This window comes from Camelus dromedarius, chromosome 14 (assembly GCF_036321535.1).
Source record: "Camelus dromedarius isolate mCamDro1 chromosome 14, mCamDro1.pat, whole genome shotgun sequence".
Lineage (NCBI taxonomy): Eukaryota > Metazoa > Chordata > Mammalia > Artiodactyla > Camelidae > Camelus > Camelus dromedarius.
The window spans coordinates 46,513,678-46,532,479 of record NC_087449.1 but is presented as its reverse complement, the minus strand read 5'-3'; the positions used below and the strand labels follow the sequence as shown (position 1 = coordinate 46,532,479).

Below are 18,802 nucleotides of genomic sequence, written 5' to 3'. Positions count from 1 at the left end.
GATGGAGATGAGAGGTGTTAAGGAGCATCACTGAGCCTGATTAGACGTGGGGGGTGAGGGGGCGGGAAGGAGTAGAGGATGACGGGGAGGCTGCTGGCTGAGGACCTGGGGGATGGTGCTGTCGCTCACTGAGCCACAGAATCCCAGAGAAACAGGTTTGGGGAAAAGGTGATAGGTTCAGGGTTAGGCATCTTGAGTCAGGCAGAGAACTATGGAGCAGGTGGTTGGGTGTTTGGTTCTGGAGCTCAGTGTTGAGATCTGGGCTGGAAGCAGATATGTGGGAGCATGGGTGGCAGCTGAATCCAAAGGAGTGAATGAAAACAGCCCAGGGGAAAGAAGAAAGAGAGGTGGGAAGGGAGGCAGTGACATTTAAAAGGGGACTGCAAAGACAGGAAGAGGAGCCTATGAAGTCACCTGAGAAGGAGTGGGCAGAGGGGTGGGAGGGAAGTCAGGAGAATGCCATGTCATGGAAACGGGAGACATTTCCAGAATAGAAGGATTTGATAATGTCAAATGCCACTGTGCATGCAGAGGTTAATGATTGGGGCTAAAGAGTTAGACAGACCCATGTTCAAATTCTGGCCCCAACACTTGATAGCTGGGTGAACTTGAGCAAACTACACCTCAGTTTCCTTGTCTGTGAACTAGGAATGACAATTATGCCCGCATCACAGCGTTGGTGGGAAGGATAATTAGACCAATGTAGTGTGCCCAGCACAGAGTAAGTGCTCAATGTTAACCATTTTTATTAGATAAGCATTGAAAGGCACCTTTCAAGGAGAGCCCTCAAGAGCCCACTGGTGCCCACTGCATGGCGTTTTAGAGGCGGGGGTATGGAAGTCGGGCTGTAAGTAAAGGGGAGCGTGAGAGGAAGAGAAGTGGAGTCTCTGCTCTAAGAACCTAGATAGGAAGGGAAGACAGGAGATGGAAGGGGATAGGCAGTTCAGGAAAGATTTTTTTCAGGATGAGAGAGTTTGGGGCATGTTCTCTGGATGAGGGAAAGAGCCGGTAAAGATAAAGATAGTCTTTAAATGTGAAAAGGAAAGAGAAACAGTTCATAGATGAAAGGGGTCCTGGGAAGATGGGCACAAGCCCTGCTGGAGGGGTCAGCCTGGGATGGTGGTCCTGGCTTCTCTTCTGAGCCAAGAAGGAAGGGCATGAGGCTGACTGGGGACCTGGATGAATCTACAGGTGGGCTGACAGGAAGGCGAAGGAGTCCTGATGGTTGGCCTACACTGTGAAGAACAAGGTGTGATGAAGGCACTGGCATCTAGTGAGACTAGATGAGGGGGGAGAGATCAGTGTGAGACAGGGACTCAGGGATGGGATGGGAAACCATGCAGGTGCCCACAGGGCGTTGTTGAGGTGGGGGAGGCAGGGCTCAGTCATAAGGTGGGAACACAGGGAGAAGACAAGTCTCCATAAAGGAACAAGATCTCTGAGTGGAAAGAGGGGTTCTGGAAGAAGGTTGAGGGAGAGCTGGAGTCCGTTGGGAGAAACAGCATCTCAACAAAAGAATTGGGCATCTAACAAAGACACCTGCTCAGCTTCCCTGTGTTTGTGCCAGGGGAGCACCAAGCTGTCTGGAGAGTCCCTGCAGCCCCTTGTTCTCCTGCAAACAGGCTGACATTCCAGTCCTAAGGTGCCCTGGGCTCCCAGCCCCTGATGGATCATTCCCCTTCCCCACACTCTATACAGAGAAGCCACAGGCAGGCAGAGGGAGGCAGACGGGACAGCCAGGGCACGCTCTGCTACACTGCAGGGTTCCTGCTCCATAGCCACTGCAGAGCTGCTGGCTCCCCTGCAGGACACTGTGAGGTGCATATTAAAAAGAAAGCCCCCAGAGAGGTCAGGGCAGCCCTGGAGAAGTAGCAGGGAGCAGCGGTGTGGTGGCAAGGCTCCAGGGATGGAAGAAGGGATGGTGTTCTCTTCTTGGCCTTTGCTGCTGGACTCAATTCCCAGCTGAGAAAACCTCTCCACTCAGGGAGGGGGCAATCCAAGGCCAACCCAGAAGTCCTGAATCCTAGAAGTCTCCAACTTCCCCTCTGTGTCTCACCCCTTCCTGCTTCTACTTCCCATTTGTCCCTTGAGCTTTTGTAAGTTCCCCACCCAGGAGAGCCCTAACCTGTGCACAACTTATCAGAAAGGTCTGTGACACCCAAAAGACACATGCATGCTCAATTCTCCACACCTCTGAACATGCTATAGCCTCTTCCTGGAACACTCTTAATCCTAGAACTTCTGCACTTGACTAATTCCAACTCCTCCACTGAGATTCTGCTCAGGGGACACTCTTCCTAGAAGTTGCTCTGGGCAACCCCTGGCCAGCATCACCCCAGGTGGGTGAGATGCCTCCTCTGGGCGACCATGGTTCCCAAGGCTCTCTCCTAGCACGGCCTCATCACACTGTATTCTATCTGCTTCCTTGTCTATCCCACCCTTAAACTGTGGTCTCCTCCCAAGCAGCATCTGTGTCTTCATCTTTGTATCCACAGAATCCAGGAAATGCTCACTGAATGAGTATGATGTGGATTAACTATGTGGAATGTGGGTTTGAGGGATAACCATAAGTCTACTGGACTTCTAGAACTTCCTAGACGTTTCCTCCTAAAACTACAGGAGGGCTCAAGAGAACATGTAAGGGGATAGGGGAGGGAGGCCTGAGGCAGAAAAGAGGAAGCCTGACGGCAAGAAGAGACCCTGGCCCCATCTTAATAAGATGGAGAGAGGTCAGTGTGAGATGGACAAAGGCTCCATAAGAAGAAGGGGTCAGAGCTCCTAGCCTCACCTGCAGACACCACAGAGGTGGTTAAAGAGGACAGGACAGCATGCCAGTTGAGACACAGGCTCCCAGACTCTTCCACAGCCTCATGGGTGTCCTGCAGGTACCCCAGAATGGCAAACACCAGCAGAGGCACATTCTGGAAATAACTGACCTTCATAATCAAACACTATCTGGACCACCCAGATTTAAGCAGTAAAGAGGTCTGGAGAAGGCCTGGGGGCAGGAGGACTGTTTCCAACTGCTGACCTCAAATCTAAGGGAAGCCACAGCCAGGGAGCACCACGCTGTCCTGTTCACCACCTACCCTCAACCTCATTCTGCCTCCAGCCTCAAAAGACAGAGGCCAGCACACCTTGTTCAAAACAGCACATCAAGGAAAAGTCTTCCTGGCACTGACATCCAACATCAGGATAGAAGGGCCCCTTCACTGCACAGATGGGAAACTGAGATCCCAAAAGGGGCTCAAAGTGATATAGTGAGGCAGGGCAGAGCCTCCTTGCCTCCAGACCCAACATCACAGGAACAGCTGGCTCCCATCCAACCCCTTCCACAGTTCCCTGGGTGACAACATTGATGAGGGCTGAGGACCCTTTCCCCACCCCAACCAAAACCTCACCTGCAGATAGTGATAAGTCCTGGCTTTGGCCTTGGTCTCCGGACCCAGGAGCCCCTTGCCTGGCCCGGCCCCTGGGTATCCATCCCGGCCCTGGCTGACCATCATGGTATGCCAGGCACTTCGCTTGACGGATTGTCCATCCAGTGACATGGACATGCCAGTGCAGGCAAGACAGCGGCCTTCCGACCCACCAGAGCGCCCCTTGAAGCTCAAGTCCCGGTAGGACCCATCCGGAGCCTCCAGGCAGAAGGGACCACCAGGCTCACCAGGGGGCCGCGCACCCGCCAGGAAGCCGCTATCACTGTCCAAGTTGTCATCGGAGCTCCACCAGCCCGCGGCCTTGGCCTGGTGCCGTCCGTCCCCCTTGCGGTCCTTGCTCTTGCTCCTCTTGCCATGCCGGGACTGGTGGTGGTGGTGGTGGTGGTGGTGATGGTGGTGGTGGGAGGTGTGGGGGCCTCCAGAGCCCGGGCCAGGGTAGCTGTCTCCCCCGGAGCCACCTCTTCCCTCAGCCTTGGGCCCATTATAGTCCCGCTTCCCTGGAGCCTCCAGAGAGTGGGACTTGGCAAACAGCTTCTGCACAGAGTGAACCAGGTGCCGGATACGGCTGGGACTCTCGCTGCGGGCCTCAGGGGCAGTGCCAGGCCCCGGCCCTGGCCCGGGCCCAGCCCCTGCTGGACCTCGCTGGTATGGCAGCGTGTGGAAGCCATCTTGTTGAACTGGCAACTGCTTTTCAAATTGGTCCAGAAGTGTGGGAGGCAGGCGGGGGGCACCCTTGCCCTGTGGGGGGCCCACACAGTCTTCACAGGTGTCGAAGGGGCCCTGGCCAGGGTACATCCTGGGGAAGGTGCTGCTACCCCCCCCAACCCCGGCCCCTCCTGGCCCTCCCTCGGGGCCTACGGATGGCCCCTCGCTCAGGCTCAGGGGCCCTTCAGGAGAAAGGTGTCCCAGGCCAGCTCTTGGGGCACAGAAGCGGGGCTCACTGGAGAAGGCCTCCCCGGAGCCCAGCAGGTATGGGGCCCTGGCAGCGGGGCCCACGTCCATATGCTGCTGGTCAGCAAAGCGGGCTGGGCGGGGATGGCTGCCTCGGTCGCCATGATAACCCCTCATGGCCTCAGCAAGAGCTCTTCACAGTGTTGGGGGCCAGGCCCCAGAAATCTCCTGAGAAAATAGGAAGCAATGGGATTAGAATTGAACAGGCCACTTTACCTAAAACTGTTATTAGGTATTCTTACGTCTCTTTAGGTAACGCATATCAATTTACTGTGATTAATTGTACTATCTTTCCAAAACTGGGCTTAACATCCTTAAAACAGTCATACCAGACAAAGATGCTCAAAAGAGCACAAAACAACATCATCATTCATCAAATGCAGCAAATAAGATAAATACTTATTCACAAGAGGAAATGCCCTCATCTAACGGGGTTTTTAGAAATGCTTAGGTAACCAAAAATAAAAAGATACCCATACAGACGTAAAAAGAATATTCAAACACTAGTGATTAGGTGAACTAGCTTTTAACTAGCTCACTTAAGGTGAAGTGATCCAGAGCCACACATATGTCCCATCCCGAACTACCACTGCTGTGAGGAGCCAGGCCTCAGGGTCACAGCTTCCAGCAGCAGTAACCAAAAAGAACACTGGACCCAAATCTACATATCTGTCATGATTCCGCGGGAAAACCCCTCCCCTTCCTTCCACACCCAGCTCCTTCCATCTGGCTGCAAGCTCATTCTCCCTCCCCGCAGGACTGAGATAGGAAGGGATAACCTGAGATGACTCCTCCTTCCTCTTCCGGGTTCCAAATATTTCCCAATGAAATTTCCCCTTCTGCTTTTTACCACCACCCCCATTCCAGTGGAGAGGAGTCATGAAGGGAGGAGAAATCATAAAGAGGAGGAACGCTGGCTTTTTGAGCAGCATCTGAGTTCTAAACTGGGGTTGGAACCCAGGAGTTCCTCCTCCCAGGAACAGTGGGCTGGCAGGGCAGAGAGGTGATGGAGAGAAAGCATTGGAACCAGTGCCCCTGGCCCCCATCCCAGGCTTGCCAAGGCTACAGGACAGAGAGGTCAGCTCTCAACAAGAACTGCCTCCAATCAGGACTCCAGAGCTGCCAGGACAGGAGCTACAGCAGGAGGGGGTGCCAGCAGGAGGGACAGGGACTGAGGAGCTGGCAGACGGCGCCCTCTCTCATCCTAGACCAGGCTCCTGGGCCATCTGCTGACTATGAAGGGATGACAGCCTCAAAGACTCCAGACAGCCGCACCACCAAGGCTCATCCTCGCTTGCTCCCCTCCACCACCTCCCCACATCCACCATATTTCAGGCTTCTTCCAGATTCTACTCACAGCTCATCTCTGAGCGCTTGCTATGTACAGGTACTGTGCTTACCTAGTATTCTCTAATACCACTGAAATCCTGTTTGCAGACATTATCGACATTTACCCATGAGAAAACTGAGCTCAAAATGGTGAGGTCACAAAGCCAGTAAGCGGGTGAGTCACACTGAATCAAGTTTCAAACCCAAGTTATTCTGATTTGAGAACCCCATCTCCCAGACTCTCCTACCACTCACCATCCGGGGTGTCCCATCCTTGGTTTCAGGATCCACACCACCAGGCAGAATCCTAACTTCAGAAGGCTCAGGACCACTGGCTCCTGACGGGAAAGAAAAGGGTTTGGTAAGCAAAGAGGAAAGGAGATTCTCCTGGAGTCCTCAGAGGACTAGTCTCTGGCCTTGACAGTTTCTCTGCCCAACCCCCCACACTACGACTGATTGGATCCCCCATGATGCAGAGCCTTTGGACCCCAAGGGAAATGAAGTTGGCTTCATTATGCAAATACATGAAAATGAGCTTGCAGGTTGGACTACCTCCAACTGCAGGTGTCTGTGTGATCTGTCCATGGTGCTGAGCCACTGCATTTTTTTTTTTTTCATTGCCCTCAAATATGATTCCATTCCACAAGTATTAATTGAGCAGCTACCATAACAAGACTCTAAGTGAGAAGTGTATAGAGGTGATTTAAGTGTGGTTCCTGTCATGGAGAGGCTTATATTCTAACAGGGGAAAAACCTCTCACATGACAGGGTTATCTTAGGTCTCTGTATTTTCGCACAAGCTGCTGCTTTCTCCTAGAATCTCCTTTCATCCACCCCCTAACCCATTCCCGTGCCTAACACTTTCTCCTATTAAGCCCCAGTTTTCCTTAAAGACTTTCTGTACTTTTATTTTGCTTATGTCTCTCTATTGGGCTTTTATAACACCTTGGGTTCCCCCATGAAAGCAGCTATCACACTGCACTGAAGTTGTTTCAGTTTCTGTCTCCCCAACTAAAATCTGATCTTCTGCAGAGTAGGAACCAAATCCTATATCCCTGGATACACAGCACCTAACTCAGGGCTTTGCCCAGAGCTGTTCTTCAATGAATGTTCACTAAGTAGATGAACAAATGACTGTGCTGGAAAGAGGTACCAAAATATTAGGCCAGTTCAGATAAGGGCAAGGCCAGATCCAATAGAGGGAAATTGAGGAAGACTTCCCAGAGAAGAGTGGGTTTGAGATGAAGAACAAGATGGCTGTGTGTTCCACATACAAAGGTGGTAGGGGAGAGAGAATTTCCAGTGGAGGAAACAGCAGGCACAAAAGCAGAAGAGATGGGCAAATAAGGAATTCTGAGGGTTAGGCTGGGAGAGTTCCAGCAGACATTTAGGGTTCGGAAAACACTGGGAAGAGATGGGAGAGAGAGTCAGAAAGGAAGACGACTCTGAAGTTTGCAGCAGCCGTGACTGGAAGACTAATGATGCCATTATTAGACACGAGGATGTCAGGAGGAAGAGCTAGCTTTGCAGGCATGATTAATAGTAGTGTAAGAGACATAGTCAGACAACAAGAAGAACTTCCTGACCCTGAGGGATGCAAGACATGGAGATGACTATGAAGTCTCCTGGGATTCTTCCATAGAGGAGAGGGTAGGACGTGCCCAGACCCTGGCCCACCCTACGGTCTGGGCTGGAGAAGCCGCTGGTTATCCTCCCTGGAGGGAAACTGGGTTGAGCTCACAGATATCAACTGTCTGGCTCTAGATCACAATTCTCCTCTTTTGCCCCTCTCTGAGGAAGCAGAGGTGATTTCAGACCAAAATGGCCTCTCAAGGAGTTGTTGGAAAACCACCTAGAAGCATGTCCCTGCCTTGGAAAGAAGCTTGATAGCTTGGTCTTTCATCCATGGCATGGTCCTCCTCCTCCTGCCCCAGGCAGGACCCATGTCTGAGACACCCAGCACAGACGACCACTTTGACAGAAGCCCAGACCATCCCATTTGCTTCGTCTGGGGCCACATCAAGCTGATGTGCTTCCCAATGGTGGACATTCCCAGGTTCCCCCATCCCCCCACCCAACACAGGCACTGCTGCCAGCCACTGAGCCTTCATCAAGATCTTATCAAACTTCAGTCTCTTTAGCATCAATCCATGTTCTCCCAGCTCTAGTCTCAGAGGAGAGGGGCCCCTGTATTTGTTCATCTCCAGACAAATCACCTCAACTCCCTTACCCAAGTCTTAAAGGGCAGCATTGTCTAGTGGAAAAAGCACAAGCCCTGAGACCAGAAGGTGTGTAACACTAGATAATGACCTACCCTCTCTAAGTCTAACAATACCTCCTAACCCATCTCCCAGGATTTCAATACCAAGTGATACAGTGTATATGAAACCACTCAATAAACACACCAAAAGATGACACAATGTAATCCCTCATGTAAAGCTTTCATTTTGGATTTCCAAAATCCCCCATGTCCAAATACTAAACGATATAATCAAATCCAAATGACTGAGGGAAGAAGATATCCAATTTATGGATTTCCTAAAGAGAAGAGTTAATTGACATAAATTTAATTATATAGGCATCCTCCTATATATCAGGCTTTGGATCACATTCTTTCTGCTGCCACCCCATTAATAAACATAATCAATAGGAAGGGAAAACAAGTGAGGAGGGGACCAATAATTTGATCCATCACCAAGTCCTATGGATTTTGCTACCTAAAAATAGACCTGCCTACTTATTTCCCTATCCACCAAATCACTGTCGGCTGACTAGCTAAAACTCACTCCCAATATACTTTCGCCTTTCCCAGCCTCCCTTGTACCGAGAGGCCACATGATTCACTTTTAGCTAATGATACATATATAAAAAATCTGATGAGGGTTTCTGGAAAAGATTCTGCCTTATAATAAAAGGGGCAGACCTTGCTAGTACCACCCTTCCTCCCTTTCTTTTCAGCTTGAATACAGTCATGATGCCTGGAGCTAGGGCAACTGTCTTGCCACCATGAGAGAAAGGCCTGGAGTATCATAGAAATGCTAGCCCTGGAGTCACTGAGCCATGGAAACAGCATAAGCAGTTGCCTTCCTCTGGGCCTAAATGCAGTAAGCAGTAAACTCCTCTTTATTTAAACCACCATTGGCCAGATCTTCTGTATTTGCAGCAGAAAGCACTGCTAACTAATCCAACTACCTCGGAACATCATCTCCTGTCTGGACATCTGCAAAGGCCTCCTAAATGGTCTCCGTGCTTCTGTTCTTACCCTGCTCCAGTCCAAATGGTCATTTGGAAACACAAATCTGATCATGTCACTTCTCTGCTTAAAACTCTCCATTGGCTTATTGATGTTCTTAGGATAAAGCACCTTACCCTGTCCAACAAGGCCTGCAGGCTCTGGCCCTTCCCAGGTTTCCAAAATCCTCTCACAACACGCTCCCGTCTTGCTTCCTCTGCTCCAGCCAGGCCGATCTTTTTGCAGTCCCATGATCCCTCCCATCATGGGGCCTATTCCCCCTGTCCAGAAAGCTTTTCCCACCCACCTCTGCCTTGCTAACTCCTACACATCCTTCAGATCTCAGCCCAGTTGTTGCTTCCTCAGGGAAGCTTTCTCTGGCCTCCCTGACTAGGTCAGATCTCCCTGCTGTTTGCTCTCAAGGCACGATGTACCTCTGTTGCTCTTCTACCATTACCATTTTCAATTTGTGTGATTCAGAAATTGTCTGTCTCTCCCATTAGAAGGTAAGCTTCGTGTAAGGGCAGGAATTTCATTGCCTTATCCACTGCATTTTGCCTCCACTGCTGGAACAATGCTTGGCAGATGGCAGGTGTTTGTTGAGTGAAAGTGAGCCTGCAAAGAACGAGACTCTTTCTCTTACTACATGTTAATTCCCACAACCATTCCAAGGGATAGATATTATCCCCACCTCCCAATTTACAGAAGAAGAAACTGAGGCTTGGAGAGGCTGACTGACAGGCCCAAGGTCACAGAGTTGGTGGCACACCGGGAATTCAAGGCCAGTGTAGCCTCACTCCAATGCCTCACTTAGCTCTTCTGCTACCTGTGCTGCTGCCCAGGGAAGCCAAACTAATTAAACGCCATTCTGAAGGAACACAGTAATGAAAGTGAATTTGTTTGCGGGAAAAAAAAAGGAAAAAACAAATAAAAGCCTCACACATACCACACACTCTAGAGGTAACCAGAGTGTGGTACAGCCTTTGCCCCTGGGTGGTGAGGGCTGAATTTGTTCCAAGCCCAAGGTCAGATAAACACAGAAGCTCCCTGAAACCCTCTGACAACTCTGGGTGCCGGTGTTACCTTCCCCCGTCTTATTGCACCAAGTCATCTATCTACTATCCCAGGACACAGAGAGCAGCCCAGACGGTGAACCTCCAGGCCCAGGGAAGCAGCCACTTTGGCGACTGCCTATGGCTGGCTGGGAAGTGAGGAGTGAAGGAGGCTTGGGAGGGTGCTGTGTGTGACAAATTCTCTGATGCAGCTCGCATCTGTCTGGGATTGGAAGAAGTGGCACACATGCCGTCACCAAGAAATTACCCAATTTAGCACCAACTACACAATCCAGCAATTAGTTTCTTAAACCGGAACTTGCTGGGGGCTGCCAGGCTGGCAGGGTTGTTGTTACAAATCTCACTGGGAAACCAGCTGTGTAATTCGCCAGGAGGTTGTCACTGCCCCAAGCAATTACCTTCCAGAAAAAGAATGGAAAATGGAGGAAGGAAAGGGCTGCAGAAGAAGGAGTCAGAGTGTTTTCTTTTCCACTCCCCCAGGGCCCCACCTGGCCGAATCAGCTGATTTTCCTTTCTTGAGACCTAGGTGACTCCCAGACTCCCTGGATCAAAGCAGTTATTGGTATTGCCTCTGTTGTCAGACTCTCTGGGTTCAAACCCCTTTCCATTCACTGACTTCCTGTGTGTACTTGGGCAGGTGATTCACCTATTTTCTCTTCTGCACAATGGAGATAATGTTAGAGCCATCTGAACAGGATGACTGATACGACAGTTAACCAGGTAAAGCATACAATGCTGCACCTGGCACATGGTGACACCTCAGGAAAGGCAGCTATCAGTATTTGCACTCTCATTTTTATGACTTCCTCCACTGGTTTACAGTGTGACCTTGAGTAGGTCACTTAATCTCTCTAGGACAACTATATGAGAACAAAAGTATTCTACTGGGGGAAAAGCAGTTCTTACTCAAGATTGTCCACACCTGGCCACCCAAGTGTCCAGGTGCATTTGACAAAGGCCAGTGTCTCAGAGTTTGACACCAAGTGATGCTTTGGGCTAAGATAAAGATTCCAAAAATCATATATTAACTGATTCATGCCTTCCCTGAGAGGTGTCTGGAAGAGCTACAAGCTGGACATGATGGTCCAGATGGCAGCCAAGGGGTACAGTTGCTCCCTTGCTGGGGATCAGCCTTCTTTAGTCCCCTCGCATTGGAGCCTGTGAGGTCATCCCCATACCAGTTCCAAAGAGCAGAACTTACACCAAGCGAGGCCTGGAGCTCATTTGCTGCTCTAGGCCTGGGCTCCTCCACACCTGTGCGTGAGCCATGTGTGCCCTTGGGACCCCAAAGTTTCAGACTTTGACTTTCCATCCCATTTCTCTGTGTCAACCTAACTCAAGTGGCCACGATTCTGCCTCAGTTTCCCAGTCCAGTCTGCCACCACCCCCTATCCTGACAGCAGCTTGAGAGCTGGGGCCCTATATCCACTGTGAAGGAGCCAGCTACTAGGGAGCCTTAACACAGAGCCTCTGACCCGTAGCCCAAGCTCCCACGCCCATCAGAAGGCATCCCTCCCCCAGCCCCACCTTCTCCTGCATCCAGCTCTGCCTGAGCTCCCTTGACCATCTCAGCACTGTTTGCTCAGCTGCCCTCGGCAGGATTTCCGTAGCTAGGCAGGGGCCCTCACTCCCGACCTGTCTTAACCTCAATACCCAGCTCTGTTGCTGAGACTCAGCATGCCTTGTGCCCAACGCCTGCTCTTAGGACCCAAGAAAAACCCTCTCTTCCTCTCACTGACCCAGAGAGTGGAAAGAAGGAAGGAGGAACAAAACAGGAGGAGGGAGGTTTGGGATCTTTTTCATTCACCTTTATTACCTTATTTAATCAACTCTTCCTGAGAGTATAGGGTAGGAATTTTACAGAAAATGGGCTTACTGTTCCAAAACACTTGAGACATTTAGGAAGATCCAAGTCTAAATCCATCTCCTGACCCACTGGACAGTGCTCAGCCTGTGAATAACCCACACTCCCTATAATCTCTTTGAAAATCCCACCTCAGGGGGCTTTGTACTTGATGTCCTCTCTGCTGGAACACTCTGCCCCAGATACTCCCATGGCTTCCTCTGTCTCATCTTTCAGGCCTCAGCTCATCAGCTCAGAGAGGCCTTCCCTGACCACTCCTAACAAAAGTCGAGCCACATCCCCCCAGGATCGCTCTACATCACCCTGTTTCATTGCCTTCAAAGCACTATTGTTCTTTGAAATTATTTCCTTTATCTATTATATGTTTACAGTATCTCTCCCCATAGCAGAATATAAGCCCCAGGAGGGCAGGGACTACGTCTGTCTTATATGCTGCAGTGTTCTGAGCATCTACAACAATGCCCAGCACTAATAGGTGCTCAAAAAGTACCTACTGCATGAATGAATGACTTCCCTTTCCACTCCATTCCTGTGCCCAACAGCCCACAAAAAAAGGACCTCCACTCCTTTCCCTCTAAGGACTTTGGAGAGCCCCTGGAAGATCTGGCATTAGAAATCCAGCCACCAAACCCAGACCTGCTCATCATGTTTATCTAGCCCTGTCAACTGGCAAATAAAGATGGTTCTCTTCCAGCCACATCTGGGTCTCTCCAGACTTGCCCCTTTGCACAGTTCAAGGAAGGCAGAAAGGGGAAAGAGGAATGAAGGGGGAAATGTTATCCTCCCCACACTGTGGAGAAGAAGGAAATCTCCCAGCCCCAAGTAGGTCTCTTCATTCAGACTCTCTGGGCCCCAGCTCCTCTCCTAGCTGGGTCCATGTGGCCAAGAGGGACCAGAAGCAAAGTTCAGGCTTCTCCAGGGCTGCCAAAGGCCCTATGAGACACAGTTCAGCTTGATCAGGCCTTATCTCCTCATACCCTCTAGTTGCAGCCACAGCCAACTGCTTTTGGTCCATTCTTCCCTTTCTGTCCACTGATCAACCCTCAGTCTGTTCTGCCTCATCATATCCATGCTCCCCTTCCTGAAGGTCTCCAGGAACCTTCTTTGGGGAAGTCATCCCAGCCCATCCCTGAGACGCAGGACTCCCAAGACTAGACTCCTACAGGTCCCTGGTCTGGGACAGTGAGCAAGAGAGACTGGATTCTGGGCCTTGAGTTATACTGTTTGGGTTCATGCCCCAGGTCCACCAGTCACTAGACATGCAGTCTTAAGAAATTCCTTCATCTCTCTCTAATTCAGTTTTCAAATGGGGGCAAGGATGGTTCCTTTCTCACCACAATGTCACAAGGATTAAGATAATGTAGGTAAAGTGTCCAGCACAGGGCTGAAGGTTAGCTCCTGGCAACCAGGGAGAAACCACTAAAATGTGGGAGATTCCCAGATCTCAAAGGCCTTGCCTTTGGGAGCATTTCTCAGTCTCAGACAGAGGCTGCAACCATCCCTGACTCAGGCACACATCAGGGATCCAAAACTCCGCAGACTCTCTCGCTTCATGTTTCACCCCGGGTTCCCTGCCTGCCTGAGCTCCTTTTGAAGACCTCCTACCCCCTGAGCATGCCAGAGACAGCAAAGCAGCCCCAGTGCCACAGACAGCGGCATCTGAGAGAACGAGGGGCCCTGGATTTGCAGACCCCACCAACCCCTGCAGCTAGTGCTAGTAGCCTCTCTTCCAACCCCACGGATCTGGAAGGGAAAGCCAGTGACCTTATTTCTGGGTATTGGAAAGACAATCATCTGCTTGCAACCATTTTATCTCAGCCTACCTGCATGATCATGAAAAATCTGTCTTACCTGTCTGGGTCTCAATTTTGCCGTCTGTAAGATAGGGAGAAAAATACCTACCTCCTAAGGATGTGGCAATGAGAAAATAAGCTGATCTGTCCAAGGCAACTGGCACATCCGTCTCCACATGTTGGTTTCTCTTGACTTTAGCATCCTAGCACCTTCTCATATTTGCACGTGTTTGATGAGACTTGGGCTGATGCTGCCCCTGGCCTCCAGAATGCTGCCCGACCTGAGCCTGCCAGGGCCATCAGAAAACAACAGGTAGACTCTCAAGCCCGTGGCAAGAGTCCACCAGGCAGCAGGCATGACGTATCCTACTCTCTGGCCCAGGTGTCTGGTTCCTCCATGAAGTCCTGGGTTAGCACACTGGGGCTGCCTGCACCATGGCCTATCTTCTCTGGGCCTCTCCCACAGGGCAGTCAAGCACAGAGCTGGACCCCATGGGGCCCCATGAGGTCTGGTTGGTTGGCTACCTCCTAGGCTCATGTGGTAGCATCTCCCATCCCTCAGCTCTGTCTGATCTTCCCCCAGCTTCCAGGGTATCTTAGCCCCTGCTCTCCTCTCTGTATTTCTGGACTTAGCAGGAGCCAGGACCACAGTGGGTGAGAATATGGGGAAAGGAGGCAGCACGGACTACAAGATCCTTCCATATGGAAAGTCTGTCCTCCCAACTTGGCCTCTGATGCAATTTGGGTATACTCTCTTCCAAGAAACCTCCCCTAAGAGTGTTCCTCCCATCAGTCCCAGGGCACAGTAGTTGCTAACTCCTCTAAGGTCCCATACTTCAACACAGCAGGGTAAATGTTTGTTTGCAGGCTGTGAGCTCCTTAAAAACCAGGATCCATCTGATCTATCTCTATATAAACAAGACCTGGCATGCAGTAGATGCTCAGTAAGTTCAGGGTCAATAATTGAGCCATCAAGAAGTAGTACCCCTCTGTTGGGACAAAGAAACAGGGGGAGAAATGGGAGAAGGCATGAAGGAAATGACTCTCTGCAGCTGGACCAGAACTCCCCAGCAGGCAGAGCTGGTCCAGCGTGATGCGGGTTTCCAGAAGAGCTGGGAGTGTCCTGTCCAGGGAAGTATACAAGCTGAGGCTGGAGGGCCACTCTGGAGGATGGTATAGGATGGATTCAAGCACAGGACACATTTCAGGTCATACAACCTCTGGTACCTTTCAACTCAGAAGTATAAGGGTCAGTTCTTGCAATGCCTACAGTTGATCAGGCATTGCATTAAGTGCTTTAGGTATAGTTCTTTGTGTAGTCCTCACAACCATCCTTTGCAGTAGGTACCATTATTACTCCCATTTTACAGATGAGGAAATTGAGGCTTAGAAATGTAAAGAAAATTGCCCAAGGTCACACAGGTGGTGAGTGATTTGAATCTGGGTCTAGTCCTGGCCTGACACTCTCAACCACTAGGAAACCAAGCCCTGGCAGGTCTAAAGCAACATATCTCTCTGACCAAACTGGTCTAATGAGATCACCAGATGGACCCCCAGTGTGCCCTGACTCATCACTCAGCCTCAGGAAACCTCCACCCCTGCCATCCCTTCTGTGCATATGGGTATACCTGGTCCCAAGTCTGCTTATTCACAATTTAACACACGTGTTCTCCAGAGGCAGATTACCCAGCCACGCAGAGTCATCCAACACGACTCACATGGCATTTGTCCTCACACATCTAGTCATCATCACATAATGTGCACAGATATATACAAACCTGTTCCCACAAGGGTTCATACATGTGCATTTTCATCCAACAGACACTGATGCTTGTGCACACAGAAACTCCACAGATACAGAACCTCACATACATGTTCACATGTTTATCCCCACACAACAGGTCTACATGTTCATTTCACAACACTTAGGCACCCACATCTGCTCAATGTCAAACACCAAATCCTACCCCAAGAAGAACTTTATCCATTGTTCCCAGATCCAATACTAGGCCCAGGTGAGCAATGATGCTGCCTCCTTCTGGGGTTAGCCAGGCAGCCCTAAGATGGGGAGATGGCTCAGCCTGCCTGTGATGGATGGAATTAATCTACTGAGCTGGAGAAACTAAATAATTAAATCCCTAATCACCCCCCAAGCCAGCCCAAGCCAATATAGCTGAGGGAGGGAGGGGGCTCTGAGGCCCAGACCAATATTCTAGAGAGGAGGAGGGGCTTGGGAAGAGAGGCACAGACAGAACACTCTAGGAGTGTTCTCTGGAAGGAAGGCAGACAGACAGACAGACAGACAGACAGACATGGCTTGCCAGCGCTACAGGCTCTCCCTCTCCACTTGGAAATGGGAAGACAGCCCACCACCACCCACTAATACAGAATGAGAGGAGGGGCACAGTCCTCCTCCCACCCACCCCGGAGTCCTTCCTGCCCCTCCATGGAGTGCACTCTAAGAATGCATGGGGATGACGGACAGGACACAAAGTGCCCAGGGCCATGGCCATCAAAGGGGTGTGTCTGCCCAAAGCGGAGCTGACATAGAATCAGTCAGGCTCCGGCCACCCGTGGAACAGGCCCCTCCCCAGCCTGGCACATACAGATGGCAGGGAAGGACCCTCCACACAGGTGCATCTGCTTCCCTCAGGAAGTGGGTCCAGCATGTGACTAACAGGCTGAGGATGGAGCAGAGGCCTGGGCAGGGGGGCTCAGGGAACGAGCCTGGGAACAAGCCCCAGTCTGATTGGCTGATAAGTGGGTCATTTTCCTTTTGAAAAATAGTGAGAAAATGGAGAAGTAGGTCGGGCTCTCATCCTCTCAGCCCCAAGCACCGTCCCCGACTTATGGGGTGGAGAGAGAAGAGGTCTGCACATGCGAAAGCCCCATCTCCCCCAGGATCCCACTGGGCTCCCCTACCCCCTCCAGCACAGGAGGCCAAGGACATCATCTCAGGACGTCCAAGGACATGCACTCTCTGAGGCCAGCCCGGGAGCACAAGCCCCACTCTGCTCTGGGGGCCCTGGGCCAAGGTGGAGGGGTGGGGGCTCCCACACACAGGACCTTGAGGAGACCCCTCCCATCCTCTTGTTTGTCGTGGTGCTTCCTCTCCTCTCTTCTCCTCCCTTTCCTCATCGTCCACGTGGGCAGAGTCGTTGCCATGACACCGCGGGCAGGTGGGCGGCTCTGGCGGCTGCTTCGGCCCAACCCCCATGCTCAGAGCCCAGGTGGGAGGGGAGCGGCGGCAGCGCCCCCGCCTGTGGTCCAGAGGAGAGGAGGGACTGGCAGAAGGCCCCCATCATACACCCCAGAACCTGGAAAGGGCTTCAACTCTTGGAAATGAGGCAACCCAGGGACAGGCTTGGAGGTCTTGAGGAAGAACTCTCAAAGAAGATTTCAGGCCTTAATGCCTGCCCCCTCAACAAAGGTCAGGGTGCAGCGTGGGCAGGGCTGACCCCCAACTCCAACTTCTTCCTCCTTTTCTTACCAGCCACCTCCCAGCGTTCTCTAGGTACTAAGTTTCAGTCCCTTCACCCTAGAAGCTGAACAGTCCTGCCTGAGGTCTAACCTCAGTTCCTCATTCTGCAACACAAGCTCAATCCTCCAAGCTCTCTCCTGAGAGAGGAAATCCAGACAAAGCTGATTCTCAGAGAGATTCCTCGCCTATCGCCAAACCCTCAGCCTGTCCTCTAGAAAGTGGATTCCCTTTCCTTGGGTGGGTGTCCCCACATCCCAGAACTCACACACCAGCCAGAGGAGCCATTCACTCCGAAGCTCATACTTGGTCAAGGCACCCACCTCACTAAGGAAAAGCACTGGAGTGGAACAGGGAGAGGAGGAGACAGGGAGAAAAGCGAGGGCTAGACAGTGGATGCTGTCTGAGGATGTTGTCCTGCCTCCCACCACATCTGGCCTCAGGAAGTCTGGGCCAGGCCTGAGCTCGCCAGCTCTGAGCACTCCTCTCAGGGTCCACAGGCCCTGAGACACACGCATCTCTAAGTCTCTGTGACTCTGACTTCCTCAGACCATATGCACTGTTCAGGACCATGTGCCCTACCCCTGTTCCCTTAGGCAGGAGCCCTGTATCACTGACCAAACAGAACCAGAAGGAGGCTGCACGTCAGCCCTTTGCAGCCTGGGTGACAGGGGTGGACGTGTGGGGTGGTGGTGACAAGATCCCAAAGGAAGGGAGACATCAGCCAGGGTGAGCTGGAGGGTGTCCAACTTGTCACAGAGTGCTCATGACATGCATACCACCTATACATATAAAGACGCTTTTACGTTCTTCCTTAGCCTTCCTCGACTAAGACAGTAGATCTGGCTGGCTAAAATATACGTGCCTGCAGGCATGCCCATGTGTGGTGCCTGCATGTGTTTGCACATTATATCTCCTTTTCTCCACCTCCACTCCCAATGTTCTCTGTCAGGCCACCCTCATCCTAAGTTCTCATCAAAGCTCTTCCAACAGGTTCCTACCCGGCCTCCCTGCCTGGTATCTTGGTCCAGCCCATTCCATTCTCCTGCGAATGTGGCCTACCCAAATCTGTTTATTCAACAACTATGTACTAAGTCCCTCAGAGCCAGGCACTCCTCTGGACATAGCAGTCACAGGAGTGAACAAAGCATTCTCATGCTCCATTCTCAGGAAGCTTATATACTAGTGGAAAGGGAGATGATGAACAAATATATGAAATAATGGAGTTGATAAGTGCTGATTTTTTTTTTAAGGGAAGGGAGAGGACAGAAATGACAAGGGGCTATTTAAGAGAGACTGTGGGGGAGGCCTCTCCAAAAAAGTGACTTTTGAGCAAAGACTTGAATCAAGTGAGGGAGCAAGTCATGTGGGTATCTGGTGGGAGGGCATCTCAGGCTGAGGGAAAAGCTAGTACCACGGTCTCGAGGCGAGGCTGTGCTCGGCATCCTTGTGGAACTGAAAGGAAGCATTTGGAGGGGCGGCACTAGAGCTTGGGGAGGTCACCAAAGACTGTTTTACACACAGCATGTAGGTCACTCAGGCCCCACCAAGCACTTCGGATTTCACTCCAAATGAGAGGAAAGCCGTTGGAATGGCACAGTCTCATCCTACTCTGACTCTTTTTCACGGAAGCAGTATCTCT

General features: G+C 51.3%; 1 protein-coding gene across 4 annotated transcripts in view; it reads right to left on the bottom strand.

Annotated features, from left to right (window-relative positions):
• The window catches only part of DLGAP3 (DLG associated protein 3), a 101,003-nt gene that overhangs the window by 30,308 nt on the left and 51,893 nt on the right, over positions 1 to 18,802 (bottom strand). For 2 of the 4 annotated variants that reach the window (XM_031464699.2, XM_064493780.1), the window contains exons 2-3: positions 5,976 to 6,058; positions 3,402 to 4,559 (exon numbers count right to left, since the gene is read on the bottom strand). In XM_031464699.2, coding sequence (XP_031320559.2) covers positions 3,402 to 4,508 — 1,107 coding nt within the window. In that variant the 5' untranslated portion in view covers positions 4,509 to 4,559; positions 5,976 to 6,058. Of the gene's footprint in view, positions 1 to 3,401; positions 4,560 to 5,975; positions 6,059 to 13,791; positions 14,288 to 18,802 lie in introns of those variants that run through there. The other 2 variants (XM_064493782.1, XM_064493781.1) reach the window with 2 other exon arrangements.